General features: G+C 31.6%; 2 protein-coding genes across 3 annotated transcripts; both read right to left on the reverse strand.

The window, feature by feature from the left end:
- Positions 1–3274: 3274 nt before the first annotated feature.
- Positions 3275–4887, reverse strand: LOC106341361 (WRKY transcription factor 55-like). Its single transcript, XM_013780141.1, has 3 exons — positions 4465–4887; positions 3866–3997; positions 3275–3639 (listed from the first exon to the last, which is right to left on the reverse strand). The coding sequence occupies exons 1-3, from the start codon at positions 4818–4820 to the stop codon at positions 3333–3335; spliced, it is 795 nt and encodes a 264-aa protein (XP_013635595.1). The 5' UTR covers positions 4821–4887; the 3' UTR covers positions 3275–3332.
- Positions 4888–14322: 9435 nt separating this feature from the next.
- On the reverse strand, positions 14323–15320 carry LOC106341075 (two-component response regulator ARR17-like). Of its 2 annotated transcripts, none has more exons than XM_013779890.1 (5): positions 15061–15320; positions 14888–14973; positions 14705–14782; positions 14526–14596; positions 14323–14433 (listed from the first exon to the last, which is right to left on the reverse strand). In XM_013779890.1, the coding sequence occupies exons 1-5, from the start codon at positions 15149–15151 to the stop codon at positions 14337–14339; spliced, it is 423 nt and encodes a 140-aa protein (XP_013635344.1). In that variant the 5' UTR covers positions 15152–15320; the 3' UTR covers positions 14323–14336. The 2 variants fall into 2 exon arrangements, with proteins under 2 accessions (XP_013635344.1, XP_013635343.1); XM_013779889.1 differs by having other exon boundaries at positions 14526–14599; positions 15061–15318.
- Between the last annotated feature and the right edge of the window lie 6712 nt (positions 15321–22032).

The following is a 22032-nucleotide window of genomic DNA, read 5'->3' on the forward strand; positions in this document are numbered from 1 at the left end:
GTTACCCCCATGGAGTTCTATAAAGCAGTGTGGTCAGTTGTGGGTAAAGACTTAGTGACTGCTGTTCAGTCTTTCTTTATGTATGGCTTCATGCCTCGAAGCACAAATGCTACTCTCCTGTCCCTAGTTCCAAAGACAACAAGTGCAGAGAAGATGAGTGATTTTAGACCGATAGCTTGCTGCAATGTGATTTACAAGCTCATCTCCAAAATCATGGCTCACCGGCTCAAAGGTATTCTCCCAGCAGCTATTGAGCAGAATCAATGTGTGTTTGTTCAGGGCAGGTTGTTGCTAGAAAATATTCTCTTGGCCACATAATTGGTGAAAGATTATCACAAGCCTCAAGTATCCTCTCGTTCTGCAATCAAGTTGGATATTTCAAAAGCATTTGTTACTCTAAAGTGGACATTCATTGAAGCTGTGCTTCGAGCAATGCGCATACCAAATATGTTCTTAACATGGATTTGTATCAATACTGCAGTGTTCTTTGTCTCTATCAAAGGAGAGTTGGAAGGGTTCTTTCCGAGCTCCAGAGGAATTCGTCACGGGTGTTCTCTATCGCCGTATTTGTACGTCATCGTCAGTAATGTCCTCTCAAAGGTTCTCAACAAAGCTATTCTGGAGGGTAATATAGGATACCACCCTATGTGTAGTACAGTTAATCTCTCGCATCTCAGCTTTGCCGATGATATTGTGGTCTTCACTGATGGTTCTTCTACATCCCTCACAGGAACGCTTAATGTTTTTCGAGACTTTTCTAGCATGTCGGGAGTCTGTATAAATGTCGCTAAATCAACAGTCTTCGCAGCAGGCAGGGGCAAGCAGGCTCTAGAAACTGCAGCTGCAGCTTGTGGTCTCACGGTCTCAGCCTTACCCATCAAATATCTTGGACTCCCGCTTACAACTAAAACAATGTCTCGAAGTGATTATGAGCCACTGATAGCAAAAATTAGAGCTAGATTCCTCAGCTGGACGAGTAAAGCTCTAGATTTTGCTGGAAGGTTGCAGTTAATAAACTCGGTTATTGCAAGCATCACTAATTTTTGGTGTTCTGCGTTTAGTCTTCCTCAGGGTTGAATTGATGAGATTGAGAGTATGTTGTCGGCATTTCTGTGGAGCGGTTCACCCAATATCTCATCTAAGTCAAAGGTCGCATGGGAGGAGGTTTTCAAACCAAAGGATGAAGGAGGTTTCGGGATACGTAGAATAAAGGACGTCTCTGTGGTGTTTGATTTGAAATTGATATGGCGTCTATTTAACAACTCAGACTCTCTCTGGGTTCAATGGGTGAAGCAGACTATACTACGAGGAGAGTCCTTCTGGGATGCTAGGGTAGGGGCAGTAGGCTCATGGGTTTGGAAGAAGCTGCTCCAGCTGAGACCATTAGCCAAACAGTTTCTGTGTATGGAAGTTCGAAATGGTAAATCTGTTGGATTTTGGACTGATATATGGCTTCCTATAGGGAGCTTGATTGAAGTAATTGGTGAGCGTGGAACTCAGAAGCTTGGCATTGTACGCAACGCAAAGATTGCTAATGTTTTAGTTGAAGATCAGTGGAGATGTCGGAACTCAAGAGATAGCACTATAGAGAAAGTGCTTGCGCAGGTAAAGGCAAAGCCGCTGACATTAACGCCAAACGCAGCCGATATTGTGAAATGGAAGCGAGGAGATGTAGAGTATGTGTCGGAATTCTCATCATACAGCACTTGGAACATAGTGCGCACCCAAAATATTAAGGTACCTTGGGCGAAGTTGATTTGGTTCAAACAAGGTATGCCACGCTATGCCTTTGTAACTTGGCTAACTATTAAGGATAGGCTCTCTACTGGATCTAGAATGAGAGCTTGGGGGTTAGAATAGGGATGCTTGTTCTGTGGAGAGCCAGAGGAATCAAGAGACCACCTGTTTTTTGCTTGTCCATACACTTATGGCTTATGGTTGCAGATTATTGGCTCCTTACTTCGACCGACGCCATCACCCGACTGGGCTGAGATTCTGGCTCACATTCTTCACTCAGCACATGATAGGCTCGCTTCTATTCTCCTGAGGCTAGCATTACAAGGACTTGTCTATTACATATGGCGTGAACGTAACGAGAGACGATACACACAGCGGAGTCGACCAGCACACCAGCTTGCAAAGGTGATAGAGAAGACTATTAAGCAGAGGAATATGTCCACTCGATACTATGAGAAGAGAAGATTTACGGGACTGATGCAGCGATGGTTTGAGGCCCATATGGGGTAAGGATAGTTGCTAAGAACAAAGATTTTGGATTTCTAGATTCATTTTGTAAATAACTATTTTTTCCCATGATGAATAAATTTAATATTTCATCAATATATATATATATATATATATATATATATATATATATGTATACTCACACAAACTCTTTTTTTTTTTGAAACACTTAAAACTTCCATTAGATGGACCTCAAACAGGTCTTGGGATAGAGGGGCAATTGTTTAGGCAGACCTTACCCCATGAGTCAGTCGGCCCATTACAGTTCCTTGGAACAAAGCTAAAAAACCAAAAACAAAAGGAAGAAGAGAGATCGACGATGTACGAGAGAGCGCCATGGAGCTCCGCTGGTCCTCGTTTCCGATCGATTGCCCTGACGAGCACTTGACAGTCTGAGCGAACCCAGATATGAGAGATATTGAGAGAGATCGCATGTATACTCACATAAACTCAAATTCAAGTTTTAATGTAGAAAAAAAAATTGTTACTTTCAGCCATAGAACTCATGTTGAAACTCAATATTATTAAGGTAGAGAATCTTCAACTATGTAACACATGTTGTCAGTACTGTTATTATTTTCGATCCTAAAAACTATAGAAGTCAAAACTTTAAACTCCACGATTTAGAAGAACGGTGGCGAGAAGAAACATAAAAGAAGCTTTTCTCACTTTGAGGACATCACTTTATTCTTTAGAAAAAATCACATTTGAAGAGTCACTAGCTAATCTTATTAAAGAACAGAGATCGTTTGCTAGTCACCAGTGGAAGGAACCAGCAACAACAATCAAAGATTCTTAACGATGTTTATATTGTTGGGTTGCCACTACGATTAATCATTTTGATGACTGTTAATTATATCTTCTTTTTTTTATGACTGTTATATGTGGTTGAACGGTATTGTTATCGGATGCAAATAACATATCACTCGGTAGCTTATTTTTACAATGCATACGCCTAACTCGATAGATATAATTGAAAAAAAAGAACTTTTTTTTTGTTTTTTTTAAGAACTTTGAACCATCTAAAAATTAAAATTAATTATTTGAACACAATGCACGTGCCTAACTCGTAAAAACTTGTACTTGTATCACGTATCCCCATCGCCGCCTCTTCCGTGAAAGAGGCTACGGTAGTTAAAGTAGGGTTCACCAAAAGGAACAACCGAGTCTAAGTTGCCGAACAAAGCTTCGGCCATGTTAACTACGGTGGAACCGTAATGACCGTCTGTTGTAGCGGTGTTGGCTGTTGATGGAATAGGGGAAGTGGTGAAGAAGTGACACGTGTGTGAACTACGGTAAGTGACGCAGAACGTGTAAGGATCCTCGTCAAGCCGTTGCACTTGTTTCTTCGCCGGACACTTGTATAGTTTCTCGTGGGTGCACCGATAGTACGCCCTAAATTTTGGTTCTATATTGGTTAAAGATATTTATAAATTAAAGAAAAAACGAATAAAACTAAGCAGTAACCAAAAGTTCCCATGTTCAAGTGACCCTCCATGTTTGATTAGATGGATTCAAAAGTATACTAACAAAACCATTTTTAAAAGATCAAAATAAACGAACGTATTATTAGTCTATTACGTAAATAACGAATCATTTTGTAATTAGTGAATATAATTACCGAGGAAACTTAGAACCGAGAATGTCCTTCTGGCCATATTTACGCCAAGTGTGATTGTCGTCCGGCGGAGTATCCATGTTCCCCATCCTCGCCGCCGCCACAAACACCGTTTCTTCTTCTTCATTCTTTTTCCTATATATACATTCACATTGCATAACATATATATGATATATATCTCAATATTCACACGTCCGTAATTTATATAGAAAACATTATCCGGGGAAAAGATGATAACTAGCCTAATAATATGCAAACAGGGGCATAACTAAAATTTTAAAGAAATTACACCGAATTAGAAAATGTTATAAGGGGCAACTGCCCCTCCTTTACTAAACGTGGCTTCGCCCTGTATATACTTATATACTACGTAGACTTATTCATTTTAACGTTTGCACCCCAAAAAAAACATATAGACTTATTCTACATGTTGATTACTTCAGGCATTACGAAGCATACCAAACAAAAAAAACTCGTACAAATTTTATAAGTTCTTTTCTACTCTGTTGCGTACCAAGTAATCACTCGAAGTCTTAGAATGTTTTATATGTACGTTTCTTCCATTACAACGTAAAAGATCGGATGCTTAATCTTTTACGTACCTTCTTCGAGGCCTTGGAGTCGAGAATCCGCAACTCGGACCTGAGTCTATATTCCTCACGCCTTGCATCACTCCGTCCCTTAAACTGTAGTCCTGCATCAGACCATATTCAATCTGCTGCATCAACATCTGGTCCAAATCGGACATTGGAACTGGTTTTGGTTCAGGCTGAGTCAGTACGTAAGCGTTCCTCCTCGCAAGTAGGATTTTTAACCGCTCGTTGGCGTCTCCGAACAGAGTGGAGACTGAACCGAGAGAAGTCGAAAGAGATTCTGGCGACTCTTGTGCTGATATGCAGAACTCGAGCTCCTTAACCAGATTGATTCCGCTGAAGATCATTGACATTATCTCCTCCATCGTTGATTATAAAATTTGTAGTTCGACCCCTTTATATATGTGTAATACTTGTTTCTTGTTTACCTGAATTAGGTTTTTGCTTCTCGTGATCTCTGATCGATATGTTTGTGTGACATCCACATATATATACACTAGGGACACACATACACAGCAAAAGTAGATTATATGTTGATTCCAATATCTTCGTTGAAAAAATCAAAGATTATAAAATATTTTTGAATGCGACGTACGTAATACAATCTCCAATTACAAAACGTTAGCTCGTTTCAGTTTTTCTGTATGTTGACATATTGGCCAAATCATGGATTAAACTAAACCTTTCACCATGACAAACACGTTTCTAATCACTTTCTAGATAGTCGATTGATGTGATAAGAATATAATAAAACTATAAGAACATGTTAAATGATGGTGCACTCAGAGTATGTTTCTTATCGTCCGACAATTTACTAAACCTTTTTAGAGGGTAAGTTTTTTGATTAACGCGGTTACGCGAAAGAAGAAGAAGCAGTCACATTGACTAAGTCACGGTCTTCTTTTGAATTTCCACAGACTTACTGTATAAGTGTTCACTTTTCAACGTTAAAAAGGCATTCTTGGAAGTCTAGGAACAGATTTGGGATTTGAATGTTGAAATAATTGCGTGATCAACAATAATGTAGAAACCGGACTATTATTGAGAAGTGAATTTGCTTATTTGTCATCATCTCTATGATTTTAGTGAATTTATTTATTTGTTATATTTTTCATGATTTTAAGATAAATTATTAGTTTAATTAATATATTATTTAAAATGTTTATGTTAATATATATATATATATATTTATTTATCATGATATTTAAAATAATTAATAAACATTAACTTATTCTACTGATATATATATACTATTTTTTTTTTTAATATATAATTTTAATATATAGTTATCATGATATTTAGAATATTTAGTTAAGAAATAGATATTAACAATTGATATTAACAATATCTACCGATAATATCATAATTACGTTTATCTTATATTTAGTTTACGACTTAATGACTAATATTATAGTCAGTTTTTCTGATTTTTATTCGAAATTGATCCAAATAGAGATTATTATAAAAATTATACATAAGTATACTAATATATTTAATTTATTCGGTTTCTTCAGTTCATTCGGTTGGATCGGTTAATATACTGAACTATATCCATATACTGCGGCTTCTTAAAAATAACATTCATTTGGTTTATTTGGTACTACTAAATCTAAACTATTTTTTCTATTTTGGTTCGGTTCGGTTTTAAATGGTTCGGTTTTACCGGATTGAACACCCCTAGGCTATTTTTATTTTGTTGATGTTTATGGGTTGTAATTGTTTATAATCCTTTCAGTGCCACTAGAATTCTTTTTGGTCCAAATACAATAAGTGTTTAATTTCAAATCCAAATTTCATAATTTGATTATTACTATGGAAAACATTTTGATCCAAAATTCACATCTTATAAATAAAACTATGAAACAAAAGAACATAATTCAATATATTGATTACCAATATGAATATTAAATTATATTTATAATATTAATTAAAAATTGTCTCTAATTTAATAATTTTTAATAAAAATGAACATTAGAATTAAAATTTGTTATATATATATAGATACTAGTATACTTTTGCACAAATGTTAAGAACCATTAAAAGCGTAATATACTCTTGTTCTTTAATTAAATCATTACTATTTCATTTATATAGACAAATTAGAAAACGTAATACAAAAATTTTACCGGCCCGAGACCGAATGCCCCACTGCTGAATGCAAGTGCTTTGCTCTTGCAACTGGAGGGGATTCTCATGACCCACTATTTTTTCAACTTCAGCTACAAATACGTGTTCCAAAAGGCTAGGCCTGGGCACGGATCGGATATCTGGATTTTTGAAGGTATTTGTGATTTGCTTCGTATGTCACGGATATCTAATTTTTCGATTTGCTTTGCTTCGGAAAAATACAGATATTCGGAAAAAAGGATATTCGGAAAATAAATAGATATTTGCGGATATTTATGAATACTTACGGATATCTCATATGTTTTGATTAATACAAATAATTTTAAAATTTTGATACAAATTTATTTTGTAAAATATTTTTTTGCATGGTATATACAATAAAAATTAAAAGAAGTAGCGAATCTACATATTTTGTAATTTTTTTTAACTTAGTTAACAATTATAATAACACAAAACTTAAGAAAAAATTATAATTATCATAAATGTGTTCTCTTCCTTTTATGTAATACTTTTATATAAGTAATAATGTGAATAGAATTTATCAAATCATATGTTAGAATAATAATTATATAATTTTATACATTAAAAACTTTAAATATAATCAAGATATACATGTATTTATATATTGTCGGATCGGATCGGATATCCGCTTCCAAAATTTTTAATATTTGTGATTTGCTTCGATTTTAACGGATATTGATTTTTAGTATTTGCTTTGATTCAAAAGTTTACGGATATCCTGAATTTTCGGATCGAATCGAAACGAATAACGAATCGAATCAAATTTAACGGATAAAATGTCGAGCCCTGCTAAAGGCAGTTTCTGATCGCTCAACACATCAGTGGCTTTTACATAATATAGGTCAATGCTGTATATCCTATATAAATATACTAGCTACGTTCCACTACCTAACAGGCGAAATTTGTTTCTAAATTGTGCCAAAGGTAGTTGGACTCACTTACATTCCAGTGGACCAGGTAGGTGGCCTGGCTCGCTCCGCTCACTAGAGTGTTGGAAACTGTTGCAATTTCATTATAGAACTATTATAGTAGATAAAATTATCTCCAAAAAGCAACTTTATATTTAAGGTCGAAAGAACCTCAAAATTTGAGGTTTAATGGTGAAGGTTTCAATGATAAAACCTAAAATCTAACCTTAAAATAATCTATATATGCCTTTTAATCCTCAATATTAATCAAAACTGATTAAAGTTATCAAAAAAAATTTATAACAAAATATACATTAAAGTAATAGCAGTGGCAGTATTGACCGATAAAACACTCTGTTATAATAAATAATAACTCAAAAACTTATATTAAATCATTAATTACAAATAAAATATCAAATTACTCAATATAACTATTTTGTAATGCTTTTATATATGATCAATTGATAAATTTTAAAATAATGTAATCTATTTAATAGTTATTGATACATTAAAATTGTGTCTTTTCTACTGCAAGCAAACAGTGTTGTTGTAATATTTGAGATTCAATTTCAGATGACCAGTTTACACTTTATTTTTATGGAATCAATATTAAGCTAAAACAATATGGGGGTTTTAAGATTGTGAATTGTAGAAAGCAAGTAAACAAGTAAGTTTGGTTTCAGAATATAAAAAGTGCTAGCCTAGGGTGGTTGATCGGGTGTTAAACAAATGTGAGCCAAACAATTATTCAAATTTAATTTAGCACTTCTCTAGAACTCGGATCACTTAAGATAGATCAGCCTACTGTCGTGGTGCTTCACCTTTCAACGATCAGCCTCAATACCTAAGCTCTCGCTTGGATCAAGGCGTGATGATGAACATTAAGATCAAGTCCGATAGGTTCACAGAACACCCTAATATCTACTTTCGCTGATTAGGGATGCAATGCTCATTCATAACAGATCTAGCAACCTATTACACGGTTAATGAACAGGTTAAACCTAGGATCTAACATTAAGCGGCCAGTTTAATGCAAGCATTAAGAACAGTTATGAATGAAGACAATCAACGGATTCACTTATCTATGTTTAACTCACGAAATTAACACCCTAACACCCTAGACTAAGCAAGTTGACTACTCAGCCACGAAGCAAGAAAACACAGAGACAAAGACTGAATAAAACATGTGTAGATTAAATAGAATAAGGGTTCAGGGGGCTCTTCTCTATGGTGAGAGATATGGAGCCTTCTACCTTTACAAAGTATCAAATCACAAATCTCTCAAAGCTCAAGTCTGGTTTCTTGTCTCAAAAACAGCGTAGAATGTCTAAAAAAATAAGAAAAGATATATTTGCAGGTCTCTGGCGGCCAAGGAGAAAAAAAGGGGAAGCCCTAGGTAAAATCCTGAAATATTTGGAAACTTCCTTAAAAATCTCTGCTGCTGGAACATGCACTCGAGGTGTTCCGCGCGATCGGGAACAACCATATAGACTGTTCTGCGTGAAAATCACCAAATTGCACTTTTTCTGCTTCTTTTGTTCCAGCTGGTCCATTTCCCATCCAATGAAACTTCAGACCTGTAATGACTCAAAAAGAACTAGGAAGACTCGATAAAGACTTGAAAACCAATTTAAAAGCATATATACAAGATGTCTAAAACACCATATATCATTTATATATCAGTTATGAATTAAATCGGTATTTACACCTGAAATAGTTATGAAATATAAAAGTTATAAGAAATAAATATATAATAGATATTAAAGTTTTGAAATTCCAAATATAAAGTCTTGAAGAGTGAAACTTCAAATATAAAGTTTTGAAAAATGAAATCTCAAATATAATATTTTACGATTCAAAAACTTTAAAATTTGAGATTTTAAGGTTGCTCTTAAAATACAGGAAACCTTCTATTTGAAGTTTTAAAATTGTTGTTGGAAATGCTGTAAATATGTAAAAATAATAAGAAGCTTTCCTTTTTCTCAAATGATTTTTTTGTCTCTTGGTAAAAAGTGGGTTCGGTGGTTGGTTGGCCTGGCCAAAAGGTATTTTACATAAAATGTCGGAGTGCCCAGATCTTGTAGAATATGAGTGTATACTGCGGGGAGAAAAACTGATTAAGTCAAAGATACGAAAAAAAACGTTTGAGGTAAGATTAAGTTAAGACTAGATTTTGATCCGCATTTTCAAAGCGCGTGATAATTTTTCGGTGAAAACTTTAAATAATCGTATTTTTTTATTTAAATTAGGCATGACCATAAAATTCGTAACCCAAAGTCCGAACCGAATCCAAACCAAAAACCTGATATATACTTTCCAAAATGTAAGAAATACCAGAATGAGTCTTGTAGTGTGGTACAAAATATATCCGAACCCGAAGTGTTTTTAGCCGAACCCGAACGAGTAACTTAAAAACCCTCAAAACCTGAAAAAATCCAAAAAGATCCGAATTTCAAATTAATCACAAATATAAATATTTGAAACATAAATATGTACTTAACATATTAAATTCAACATTTATTTTGAAATGATATCTAAAACTAAATATTTAAATTTTAAATAAACACCTTAAATTGCTAATTCTATATAAAAAAATATTTATTTCTTAGGTTTTGCTTTTAAATTTTGGATTTAACTTTAGATATATCCGAACCAAACTAATATAACCTGAATCCGAATGATAAATGGTTACATTATGGATTTTAGGATGTGATAAAAAATAGAGCCAAAACCAATGTGTTATATCCGAACATGATCCGTGCTTACAAATTTATCAGAATGAGATCTAGGATGTGATATAAATTAGAACCAAAATTCAAAATATCTAATCCATATCCGAACGAGTACCTGAAACCCGAATCTAACTTAAAGTGTGTTTTATCTTTTGTTCAGTTAGTTTTATATTTGATAAATATTTTACATGTTTGTTGGTATAACCCGTAAAACTATACTCATAAAAATATCAATAATAACATGTTCCATCATATATATATATATATATATATTATATCTAATTGTAATACTTTATCTATAAGAATGATATTATTTTGTATATGATGAGGGTTTTGAAGAATTTGTTTCTTGCATTTGGATTAAAGTACATATATATATATATATATATATATATATATATATATATATATATATATATACAAATTAGTAGGCATGTATAATTTTATATTAATAGATAAATATAATTGATTAGCTACTTAAATTTAGACTTAATATAAATTGAATTCATTATTTAAAAACAATAGATTAGTTATCTAGTTCCTTAATTTTAGGATAGGATATATATTTAATAATAATTAAATTAGACATAAGTAGAAATAATATATAGGAACCCAAAAAATATGGTCCAACCTATATTATTTGTAAGCAGATAATTGTTTCAATTTTGATAGTACAAAGTGGATTATCTATTGTGGAGATAGCTAACCAGGTCCATTAGAATAATTTGTATATATGTTAAAAAAATTGATGAGTTAGATTGGTTAGACGGCCTACCAGACAAGTGAAAAATAAATTATAAGTAGTTATACTTACAAAGATATATATCTTATAATTTCTTACTTGGATTTCTCCGCGAAATAGGTTTTTCATATCTATATTATCAAAACAGAAGTACAAATATAAATTCACCCTCAAAACTTGCAATTATTTACAAAACAACGTCACTGAAGCATTAAATAACCCTAACACTAATCACTGTCTTTTCTTAAATTAATAACTAATTTCCCAAAATAAATGCAAACTAAAAACTGGATTAGATCAAGTCATTGAACCGTAAAATTAGGAAGCATAATACACGAAAGTAATGAATGACATAGAAAACATTTTTTAATTAATTGTTTCCATAAAATTACTCACCAAATTTTTGTTTTCGTTTCCTCATCACCAATAGCTCATCAATAGCTGCTCTAACCTGAACCAAAAGAAATAAATGATTAATATATTTTTTTTGTTTAACAAATGATTAATAATTTATTATTCAAAATACTTATGATTTTTAGCTACAAGTTCATTCAAATCACTCTAGCGTCAAAATAATAAACTGGTGTTCATGTGTTTTATTTTTTATGCTAAAATGTTCATGTACCTTTTTATGAATCAAAAACCATGTTACATTTTTATCACTCTTAACATATGTTCATTCAAATCAGATTTTTAAATATTTCCGAATCAGATGATCTATTTAGCCGCAAAAAAAAAACAATTATCTTTTATATTTAGAAATATCGCAGTAGAAAAAACTCTAAATTTACAGAATATTCTTTTGCTTACTTCAAAAACACAGTTTCATGATATGATTTTGTTTAGTCTGATAAGTATTGATATGGCCAACGATATCCAAGTAATCCAACCCACCCTCTTTGTGCATACAAGACATAGAGAATAAAGCTAACATTTTTCAATGCAACGTCTAAGCGAAAACATGTATGGGCAATGTAAGATACTAACTACTAATTACCATCTAATAAAGAAAACTCAATTTAAAGAACATAATCTAGGGTGATAATTGTTTGTATGGTTTTTGGATTTTAGTTTTTTGTTTTTGAATTTTGGTTTTTGATTTTTAAATTTTGGATTTTGATTTTGCCGTAGATTTTAGTTTTTCGGAAAACTTGAATGGTGACATTAGATTTTGGTTTTTGTTTATCAAATTAAAATTAAAAAAATCTAAAAATATTTTTTTATAAATTAATAACTCTATAAGTTAATAAAATATTAAAGTCAATATATTTAATTTATAGAATTTTTGCTATATACTATATGTTTTAAAAGTTAAAACAAATACCCGCACGGGTGTGCGGATCAAGCTCTGGTTAACATTAAAACCCATCACTGAGTAAAGACTCTGAAGGCCAGTCTTTCATTGTTTTGTTTATGAAACCCTTCGTTTATTCATTTGCTTTTCTCTTTAAAGATTTTGCGCATGCAAGTTAAAGAGAGCAAAGGTCTAGTCTTGAAACGTGACGAGACTAAAGTCAGAGACATATACAAACAGGGGCGAATGTACTTCCAACAAGGGTGGGGCATCTGCCCCCTATGGATTTTAGAAAAAATGGATTTTGATTACTATTTATAATTTTTTTTTGGAGAGATTGGTTAAGTTTGCCCCCCATAAAATCTCAACATAGAGTTAAATGTCCCTATTATTTAAGGTTTGAAAATTTTGCCCCCCATGATACTGATGGAGACAGAACTCACAAGCTCACTTTCCATAGACGTGGATTGGAGATTGTAACTGGATCTTATATCATGTGATGGAAGAAGGGAAAAAATCGAGGCCAAGAACAAGAAGAAGAGGTTGTGGAGACATATTGATTTTGAGCACCCTGCGAGTTTTCAGGCATTTAGCATTAGGAAAGAGTATTACAAGAAGACTGGGAAAGCTTGGAAAATGGCCTACCTATTGTATGGACCACTAGGGACTGGTAAATCCACCATGACTGCGGCTATGGTCAATCGTTTGAACTATAGTATCTAAGATCTCGAACTCGCGGCTATGGTCAATCGCGGCTATTCAGAACAACTTGGAGTTGAGGAAACCTCTCACTGCAGCATGAAGCAAGTCCAGTATTGTGATTAAGACATTGATTGTTCTGTAGACCTACCGTGTAGGAGAAGGAAGACAAAAGCGACTTGTTCAGCAAGAAAGATGGAGAGAAAGGCAAAGAAGATCAAAATCAGAGTAGGGTCACACTCTCAGGGGTTTTAACTTCAAAGATGGGATATGATCGACTTGTGTCGAGGCGTTCGAGGTTCTAGCCAATAACTACTTGGATCTTGATTCTCATCCTCTGTTTCTTGAAGTGAGTCTTTGTTGAGGGAAGCAAAGATCGCACCACCTGATGTCCCAGGGAAATTAATGGCCAGGAATCATAAAATAGATGTCGATGCATCCCTGAAGGACTTGGTTCAGAGTTTGGTGAGGAGGAAGACATATGACACAAGTCACAGTGATGATCACAAGAAGAAACCTAGCGGCAAGAAACTTAGAGTATTTGATGGATTGTTTTTTTTTTTTTTTTTTTTTTTTTTGGTAACTCTGGTATCTGGGCAGCCACATTCCCAACTATCCCCGTAAGGGGTCCAGCGCCCCAACGGAAGGGATGTTAAATCCGTTGTGGCCAAGGCTCGAACCCGGGTGGCGGGCAGTACAGCTGTACCTCCTTTACCACCAAGCCACGAACGCTTGGTTTATTTGATGGATTGTTCTAGGCTTTCTTATTTATCTATCTTTAAATCTTTTAATTTTATATTGTTCTAATGTAGTCTGATGGATTCTATTAATGTCCCCAGCATGTTACTACCTGATTTCAACTTGTCAACCTGTTTGAATGTAATACATGAGCTGTTAGAAATTTCAGTTGCATGATAAAAAGACAACTTATATTATTATTTCACGAACAATAATTTTAATCTTTTATATACATATTGCGGACATAAAACCTAATTAAAAATTCACATCCAAATGTAGTAATAATTATTGTGTTCCAACTTGTTTATTTGGTTAACTTTCCGATCTTGAATTCAGACTCTAACTATTGTTTCTTCGTTGAATTCTAGATGTTTCTAGTGGTCTAAGATTCCTCACAATCTGACAAAATTTATAATTCATAAACTAGGTTAACTCATAGAGATCCTTATTGTTTCGTTTTTGTTTTTTTTTTTTCACAAATATATAAAAAAAGGAAGTGTTTTGAGATAGCCAAGACGGTCTTTGTCATTGTTTAGGAACACAATCTTTAAATAATCTCATTTATTTTAAAAAAGAAAAATCAACAAGAATTCTATGAGCTTTTGAGATTAAGCAGATCTTCAGCTCCTGCAGTTTAAGACATGACCCTTGAGTTTCTCTACATCCGATAATTTCAATGGCTTCTGCATAAACATCTGAGCTCCGCTGGCTAAACACCTGCAAATATCACCAAGAAAATAATAGAATCTCAATTCACCACCAACTCAATAAAGAAAGCAATGTCTCATCATGAGAGATAATAAGTTTACTTGTTGATGCGAGTAGGAATGTTCTCTGATGACAAAATCACAACAGGTACTTCCTTAAGATTCGAAGATTCCTGCTGTCAATAACAAAATAAAAACCATAGAAACCAGCAGAAAAAAATGTTAGTCTCTGAATCTTCTCAAGAAGACTCTTGATTCCTAATAAGAAATTTTTTAAACACCTTTACTATCTTGAGAAGCTCAAAACCTGTCATCCCTGGCATACAATAATCAGTGATGATAAGATTCACCTTCATAACCTGTAAAAAATGTAACAAAAATCATTGGATTTACACAATTAAGTCCCTCTGAACCAATGAAAATGTTGTTCTCTGGGTATTAAATAACTAGAAGGTTAAGCTTACACTGTTGGTAGTTAATGACTCAGTCTGTTGTGGATCTCCCAAGCCTAAGTACTCCAATGCTCTAAGCCCATTTTCTGCAGTTGTCACTGCAAAAAAGAATCAATTATTACATTTCAGAGGTAATCTTGGCTCTAGAATTTAGAAGGTAACAACAAAAAAATGATATAACTTGCCTTTGCAGGAAGAGATCTTGAGAATTCTCTCTACAAGTTTACGGTCAATGAGATTGTCATCTACTGCTAAAACATGAAGCTCTTCGTCCATTGAGGCTATGTGCAGTGAAGTAACTGAGAAACCTAAAGAAGACAGAGACAAAATTACAGATGAAGAAGAAAGGGACAATTGACAAATCGATAAGACGTGAATATGAATGTATGAAGAATATATAATATTTGTAATATTAAGTTTTTAATTTATATATGGATATATAAGATAACGAAATATCAAGAGCTGATTTGATGTGATTTTATTTTGCTTATATTTAAAGAAACAAGTTGTGTGTGTGTGGATTGGTCCTGGTGTTGATTCTCTGGAAACTGGTAAGAAACTTGGTGTTTTATGTCAGTGACAGTGCTTTCGGGATCTTGTACGATGATAACGAAAATCTAAATATTAATTTAAATTTTCCATTTGTGTAATTTTTCTAATCGTGAAAATAATGAAGATGCAAATTTCTAATCATTTTTTATTTTCAAAATCAATCACAAATCTGAATCCGAATCTTGGATACGACGTCCCCACGATTCTTATTTTTTTGAATTTTAAAATATGAGATTGTTCGATGTATCTATACTATTAAAGCAGGATCCTATTGTCTTTTTTACCTTAGCCTGCCCTTTCTTTATTAATATTGCATGTTTCATTAAGGGCAATCAAGTAATATTAATAACACATCTATATTGGGCCATTATTTTCGGATCCAGCCCACTATCCACATCAGATCTCTCTTGGGCCATTTGGGCCGATTAAGAAATCAGATCCAATTCTCACATTTTTTTTCCTTTGGGCCATTGAGTCCAAGTTCAAATAATTTTTTTTTTCAACCATTCTTAATTAATTTTTTTTCTTTTCTTAATATAATTTAAGCATTCATAAAAAAAAATTGATTTTTTCATTGAAAAGTATAAATCTTTATTAAAAATATATAATTATTTTTATTAAATATATTAACCACATAATAAAATTAATTCATCAGAGTTATACCAACTTAATTCATTAAAAAAATAAAGTTTAATTTTTTAAACATAAATAGTCATTTAAAATGAAACACGATAAAGAAAGATAAAAAGTTTAAGTCTTTTATAAAATAAAACACAAATATATGAAATATGACGCTAAATATTTGTCAATTGAAAAAAAAAAAAAAAAAATCCGCGCTTTGAAAGCGCGGATCAAAATCTAGTATAACTTTAATTCATGATCTTTGCCCGATATGTTACTTGCGTAGCCCTTCGAAGTTGTGAGCTGCATTTCTAAGTCTTTTTTTTTGGACAACAGCTGCATTTCTAAGTCCAACTTTTTGTTTGTCTTTGTTGATTGAAATAATGAACTCAAATGATATCACTATAAGCATGAACTTAAGTTATATACCATAGTCAAGACTTTTTCTAGTTTATGAACTATACAACAACTAGTTTTATCATACATAGGTTAGTTACATCCTACAAAATATCATAATATATGCATACATTGTGTGATATTTGGGTAAACCGATTGCTCTTATTTTCTCTTTCCTCAAACATTATGTTAAAATGTTAATAGATTACATATGAAAGAAAGTGATCATAACCAAGACATTATTTCACAAATCTGTCGGGATACTTGAGGCCTGGGCGTTCGGGTCTTTGAGGCTGATTCGGGCCGGTTCTTTTCGGGTCTGGATACTTCGGATCCTAAACATTTGGACTCAATAGATACTTAGAAATTTTCGGCTCGGATTCGGGTCGGTTCAGATCTATAATTAAAATATCCATAAAATACCCGTAATTTTTCGGATCTATATCGTGTTCGGGTCGGGTTCATGTATTTATGATCTGAAAAGGACATGACATACCCAAATCCATCAAATTTAGTCGATATTTGTCATATATATCTAAAATTTTACAAAATAACTTAAATGAAACTATTAATAATTAAAATAAAATATTTTTAAACTCTAATTTTACATTTTAAAACTTCATCTAATCTATTAAAAGTAAAGTACAAATTAGAATTAACCCTTGATTCATCTAACTATTTACAACTGATGCCACTACCTTAACTATAATTATCTACTTAAAATTTATCATTTATTTTCATCATACAATATTAAATGAGACATAATATTACGTACATACACATGATTCTCTCTCATATATTTCTGTTACAGCATTTAGTGTTAGTAAATATTTTATATGTATTTATTAATACATCAATACATACTTTATTGTTCATGAGATTTCCGGCCAAATTTATTTATCACGATACTACTGTTTTCTTTAAATGTTTAGTTAATGTAAATTATTCAACTATTTTTCCTTAATATTTTTTTGCTTACGTCATACTAAAATAATTGTTAATATTTATGCATTTATCTCACAAATTTATTTTTTATGCTATTATATTAATTATGCACTGTCTCATAGTGTTAATTTCATAAGTGTAATTATATTTTTATTTAATAAAATTCCATAAACCATTTAATGGTGTTTCTCACAATATTTAGTATCATATATGATATATCTATTCTTTAAAAAAATATCCTTTAAAAATAACCCTTAATTTGTCCTAATAATTACTTATGACTATACCACTAAATTAATAATTATTAACTAATTAATCATAAATCATTTATTTTATAACTTGACTTGTGCATCCGCAACAACCAAATTACAGAAAATTGAAAATCACTATTTATCACTAATGTTATATATTAGAAATCGAACAAACATCCATACATGTTTGTGCAGTCATTACATTTTTACACTATAAAAAAGTTTCATTTGTCAATTATCTTAACAAAATCATTAAGCTCTAGTATTACTTAAAAAGTGTTACAAAATAATAACAAATGTTGTTAACAAAATATATTTTAACTAAATCATAAAATAATATATATATATATATATATATAATAGAACACAAAACATCATAGTTTTGGATATACATGTTTTTAAGTCAGGTACAAATCGGTTCTTATCGGGTCGGATCTATTCGGGTCGGTTCTTTTCGGGTTCGGGTCTATTCGGTTTGGTTCTTTTTGGGTAAAAAAAATTTAGACCCAAAAGATATTTGTAAATTTTCGGTTCGGTTTTGGGTCGGATTTTCGGTTCCCAGGCCTATACTTGACATAAGATTGGTTATTATTTTCTTCACCAAAAATATATATACAATAATGAGACCCTTGTTTTATCTTTCACATGGCTTTTGTGATTTGCTAAGTTTTGGTAAAGAACAATTAGCCGAGCCCATTAGCACCATCTCTTAATTAGATAGGCGTCTAATGGGAGATTTTGGAGTCTTTGGACCCATCTTATCGGAACCATTTACCAATCACCATGGACTAAAAAGATACAAAAAATTACATAAGAAAATTAGTGTTACAAAAAGAAAATTACATAAGAAGATGACAAAAAAAAAATTACATAAGAAAATTTAGGAACTGCAGAACGAATTCATTTAAGTGCCAATACTTTTTTATTATGACAAGTGAAGTTTCGAGTTTTTTTTCAAAAAAAAAAAAAGTTTCGAGTTTTTTTTCAAAAAAAAAAGAAGTTTCGAGTAAGAAAAGGAAAAAAAATTGTGAATGACTGAAAGTGTAAGAATATTAAATATGAATTCTCTACGTCCGACTCACACTGCCAAAAAAAAATTCCTTCAAAGCTCTTCAAATTGACCATAAACTCTTTTTTCTTATAGCCTCTTCGTTTAAATGTTTTTTTTTTGTAACTTTCCTTGTTGACATGTTCATAGAACCACGATGGGTTGTTTTCTCTTGGTGGGGAAAAGAGTTCATTTTTCATTTTTCTTTTACATATATTTTTACTGTCAAAAGAAATATAAAATTTAAAACATCGGCATGGAAAGTAGAGATGGACACGATCAAATATCTAGGATTTTTGAGGTATTTGTGATCTAATCTGTTTCGTCTGAATAATCAATTATTTGATCTGCTTCATATTCCGTGTTCCGTATATCCGGAAAATTTTAAATTTGTAATCGGATATCCGATGATCCGTACAAATAAAATTAAAAAATAAATAAAAAGTCAATAAAATATAAAATATTAATATTTTATCACAAAAATAAAAAAAAATTTTACTTTTTAAATTCTAAAAACTAACATGATAAAATTTAATAAATCACCTATTGTAAAACTTATATAAGTTATATATAAAATATAATATTTATATAAGTTATATATAAAATTCTTTAAATAAATGTGTATATATGCATAAACGGATCGGATCGAATCGAATATTTGTTTCTAAGAATATTAGTATTTGTGCTTTGTTTCGTTTTTTATGGATATTGCATATTATTATTTTCTTTGTCTTGTAGAGTTACAAATATCAGGATTTTTCGGTTCAAATCAAAACGAATAACGAATAAAATCAAAATTTACAGATATTTTTTGGTTCAAATCGTTAACAAGATAAGATGATGTCGTTTATATATATATATATATATATATATTATTTTAAAAAAAATATGTTCATTCCGGGACAATGGTGGTATAGCACACTGGAAAGTTTTGATGGTTTAATGGGAGCGAGGAATACAAGAGCGAGTCATTCGCCACTTTACTCGGAGATAGAGGCTCTCATTTGCGCAATGGAGTGTATGAGGAATCTCAGACAGTTTACGGTTACATTTGTAGCGGATTGTTCTCAGTTGGTGAAGATGGTTTCGGAACCAAAAGAATAGCCAGCCTTTGCAAGTTACTTGGAAGACATAAATGTCTTGAAGAAAAATTTCAACAGCTTAGAGCTCATTCATATACCACAGACACAAAATTCAAGGGCGTACAGTCTTGCATGCATTGCAAGAAAGCAATCCTCGTTTGTTGTCCATATGGATGCGGAACTACCAGTTTGGTTTGCGGATTTTACATGATTATGTTTATGTTGCCGACAAAAAAAAATTCTGGGACTTAAACCCATGTCATAATACCCTTTTAAAGGAGCACACTAACAACTAGACTAAAGAAACTTTTTGGAATATTATTACAAATTTGAATATATATATATATATATATATATATATATATATAAACTACTATTCTTCTTCATCTTATCCAATTTAAACTTTGGTGATTGTTTTTATATATTTTAGTTATTATTTAATATGTCTAATATTTCGAACAAGATATCTTAGTGAAGGAAAGATAAAAGGCCTCTTAACATTTTTGAACAAAATATCACAAATATATAATATTAACTTTGAAAAAAAAGGCACTTAAGTTTAAAAATTAAAAATAATTTATATAAGATTTTTTAAATAGCTTAAATGGTTTTAAGTATGTTTAATATCGTATAATTATAAATATTTTATTATTTATATTTTAGTAAGATATAAGTTTATTAAATATATGATAAGTAAAAAACATGTTAATGTATTTATATAAATTAGAAACAATTATCACCAAAGTTTTAAATTGGATAAAATGAAGAAGAATAGTAGTTTATATATTTTCAAATTTGTAAAAATATTTCAAAAAGTTATTTTAGTTTAGTTGTTAGTGTGCCCCTTTAAAAGGGTATCACGACACATATTTTATCTTATCAATGATTGACTAACTTTTGTTAGAGTCAATGTAGATTTATGCACGTTTTTTAAAAAAATCATATAGTTTTTTAGCTATAATTGAGTTGAGGTCGTATTTGGCACTGACCATTTGTTCGGATCATATTTGGCACGACTGAAGTTGTTGGGGATCGAAATTGACATTTTTTCTCGTATATCAAAACGACGTCGTTTCATCTTGTTAACGGTTGACTAACTTCTGTTAAAGTCAATGTAGATTTAGGCATGTTTTAAGAAGTTCGGGTAATTTTTTGAATTATAATTGAGTTGAGGTCGTATTTGGCACTGACCATTTGTTCGAGTCGTAATTGGCATGAATGAAATTGTTGGGGTCGAAATTGGCACTTTCCCCGAGCATTGGCGGTCCTGGGCAGTTCCGCGTGCTTAAACATAAATATAATTTTGGGCATTTTGTAGACATCCCTTTCTTATTATTTGAGGAGCACTTTTAATAACTAACCTTTACTTGATGTTTTATTAACAGAAATGTCATTACTGATGTGGCAACTTCATAGCCCTTCTCAACCCATTTATTAAAATAGTCATAGTTTACTAGAATATTTACAACAGAATGCCATTGGACATATTTGTTACAAGACTTCTCTTATAATATATTACAAGACTTCTGGGATGATACTCAAACGAATAAATGTATTAACTTTAGTTAACCAAATTAATTTTATACATAAACGGACTGTAACGTCATTTGTTTGGCTGTATAACCTCTTGGTACCTTTTTTATATGATATACTCTTACCAATGTTCAAGAATAAATCATTTCTGCAATCTTAGCAATGGTTTCATCGTGAATAAATAAAATTCATGATTTACTCTTCAAAAGTAAGTTGATTGTTCAGAACTATTGGCACTATAATTTGACGTTGAAGTAGTTTTTGATATATATGTCAAATTGAAAGTTTTTCATATTTACTTCTTTTGATTTATATTCAATTTCATGTTCTTTCGTAAGACTCGATAAATGACATTTGTTTTTGTTCAGGACAATAGTATATGTAATGTAGTGACATTATATATTTTATATATCTATGTGTTATACATATATCATTTAGTATACATATATCTACACATTATATATTTTACATGTTTTTCTCTTAGAACATAATAAATATACTAATTGATATACTATTATTACTGGTCATGAATAAATATACTAATTGATATACTTTTAGAGATGGTCGCATCAGTTATATTTTTTTTTGGTTAAACATATAGAAAATATTTACTATACTTGGTTAAACCTGTGAATTATGTTTGGGTATAACATGTTTATTTTCATTTGAATTATATTATTTATTTGGTATAACATGTTTATTTTCATTTTGATTAAACTTAAATATTTT

This window comes from Brassica oleracea, chromosome C4 (genome assembly GCF_000695525.1).
Source record: "Brassica oleracea var. oleracea cultivar TO1000 chromosome C4, BOL, whole genome shotgun sequence".
NCBI classification, from domain to species: Eukaryota; Viridiplantae; Streptophyta; class Magnoliopsida; order Brassicales; family Brassicaceae; genus Brassica; species Brassica oleracea.

Excerpts from the sequence above, each read along its gene's own strand:
- LOC106341361 (XM_013780141.1), bottom strand. The coding sequence starts at position 4,820 with ATGGAGGAGATAATGTCAATGATCTTCAGCGGAATCAATCTGGTTAAG. Across the intron at positions 3,998-4,464 it reads ACTCCAAGGCCTCGAAGAAG|GAAAAAGAATGAAGAAGAAG; the intron begins GTACGTAAAAGA and ends ATGTATATATAG. Across the intron at positions 3,640-3,865 it reads CTCGGTTCTAAGTTTCCTCG|GGCGTACTATCGGTGCACCC; the intron begins GTAATTATATTC and ends ACCAAAATTTAG.
- LOC106341075 (XM_013779889.1), bottom strand. The coding sequence starts at position 15,151 with ATGGACGAAGAGCTTCATGTTTTAGCAGTAGATGACAATCTCATTGAC. Across the intron at positions 14,783-14,887 it reads AGTCATTAACTACCAACAGT|GTTATGAAGGTGAATCTTAT; the intron begins GTAAGCTTAACC and ends CATTTTTTACAG. Across the intron at positions 14,434-14,525 it reads ATTCCTACTCGCATCAACAA|GTGTTTAGCCAGCGGAGCTC; the intron begins GTAAACTTATTA and ends TGATATTTGCAG.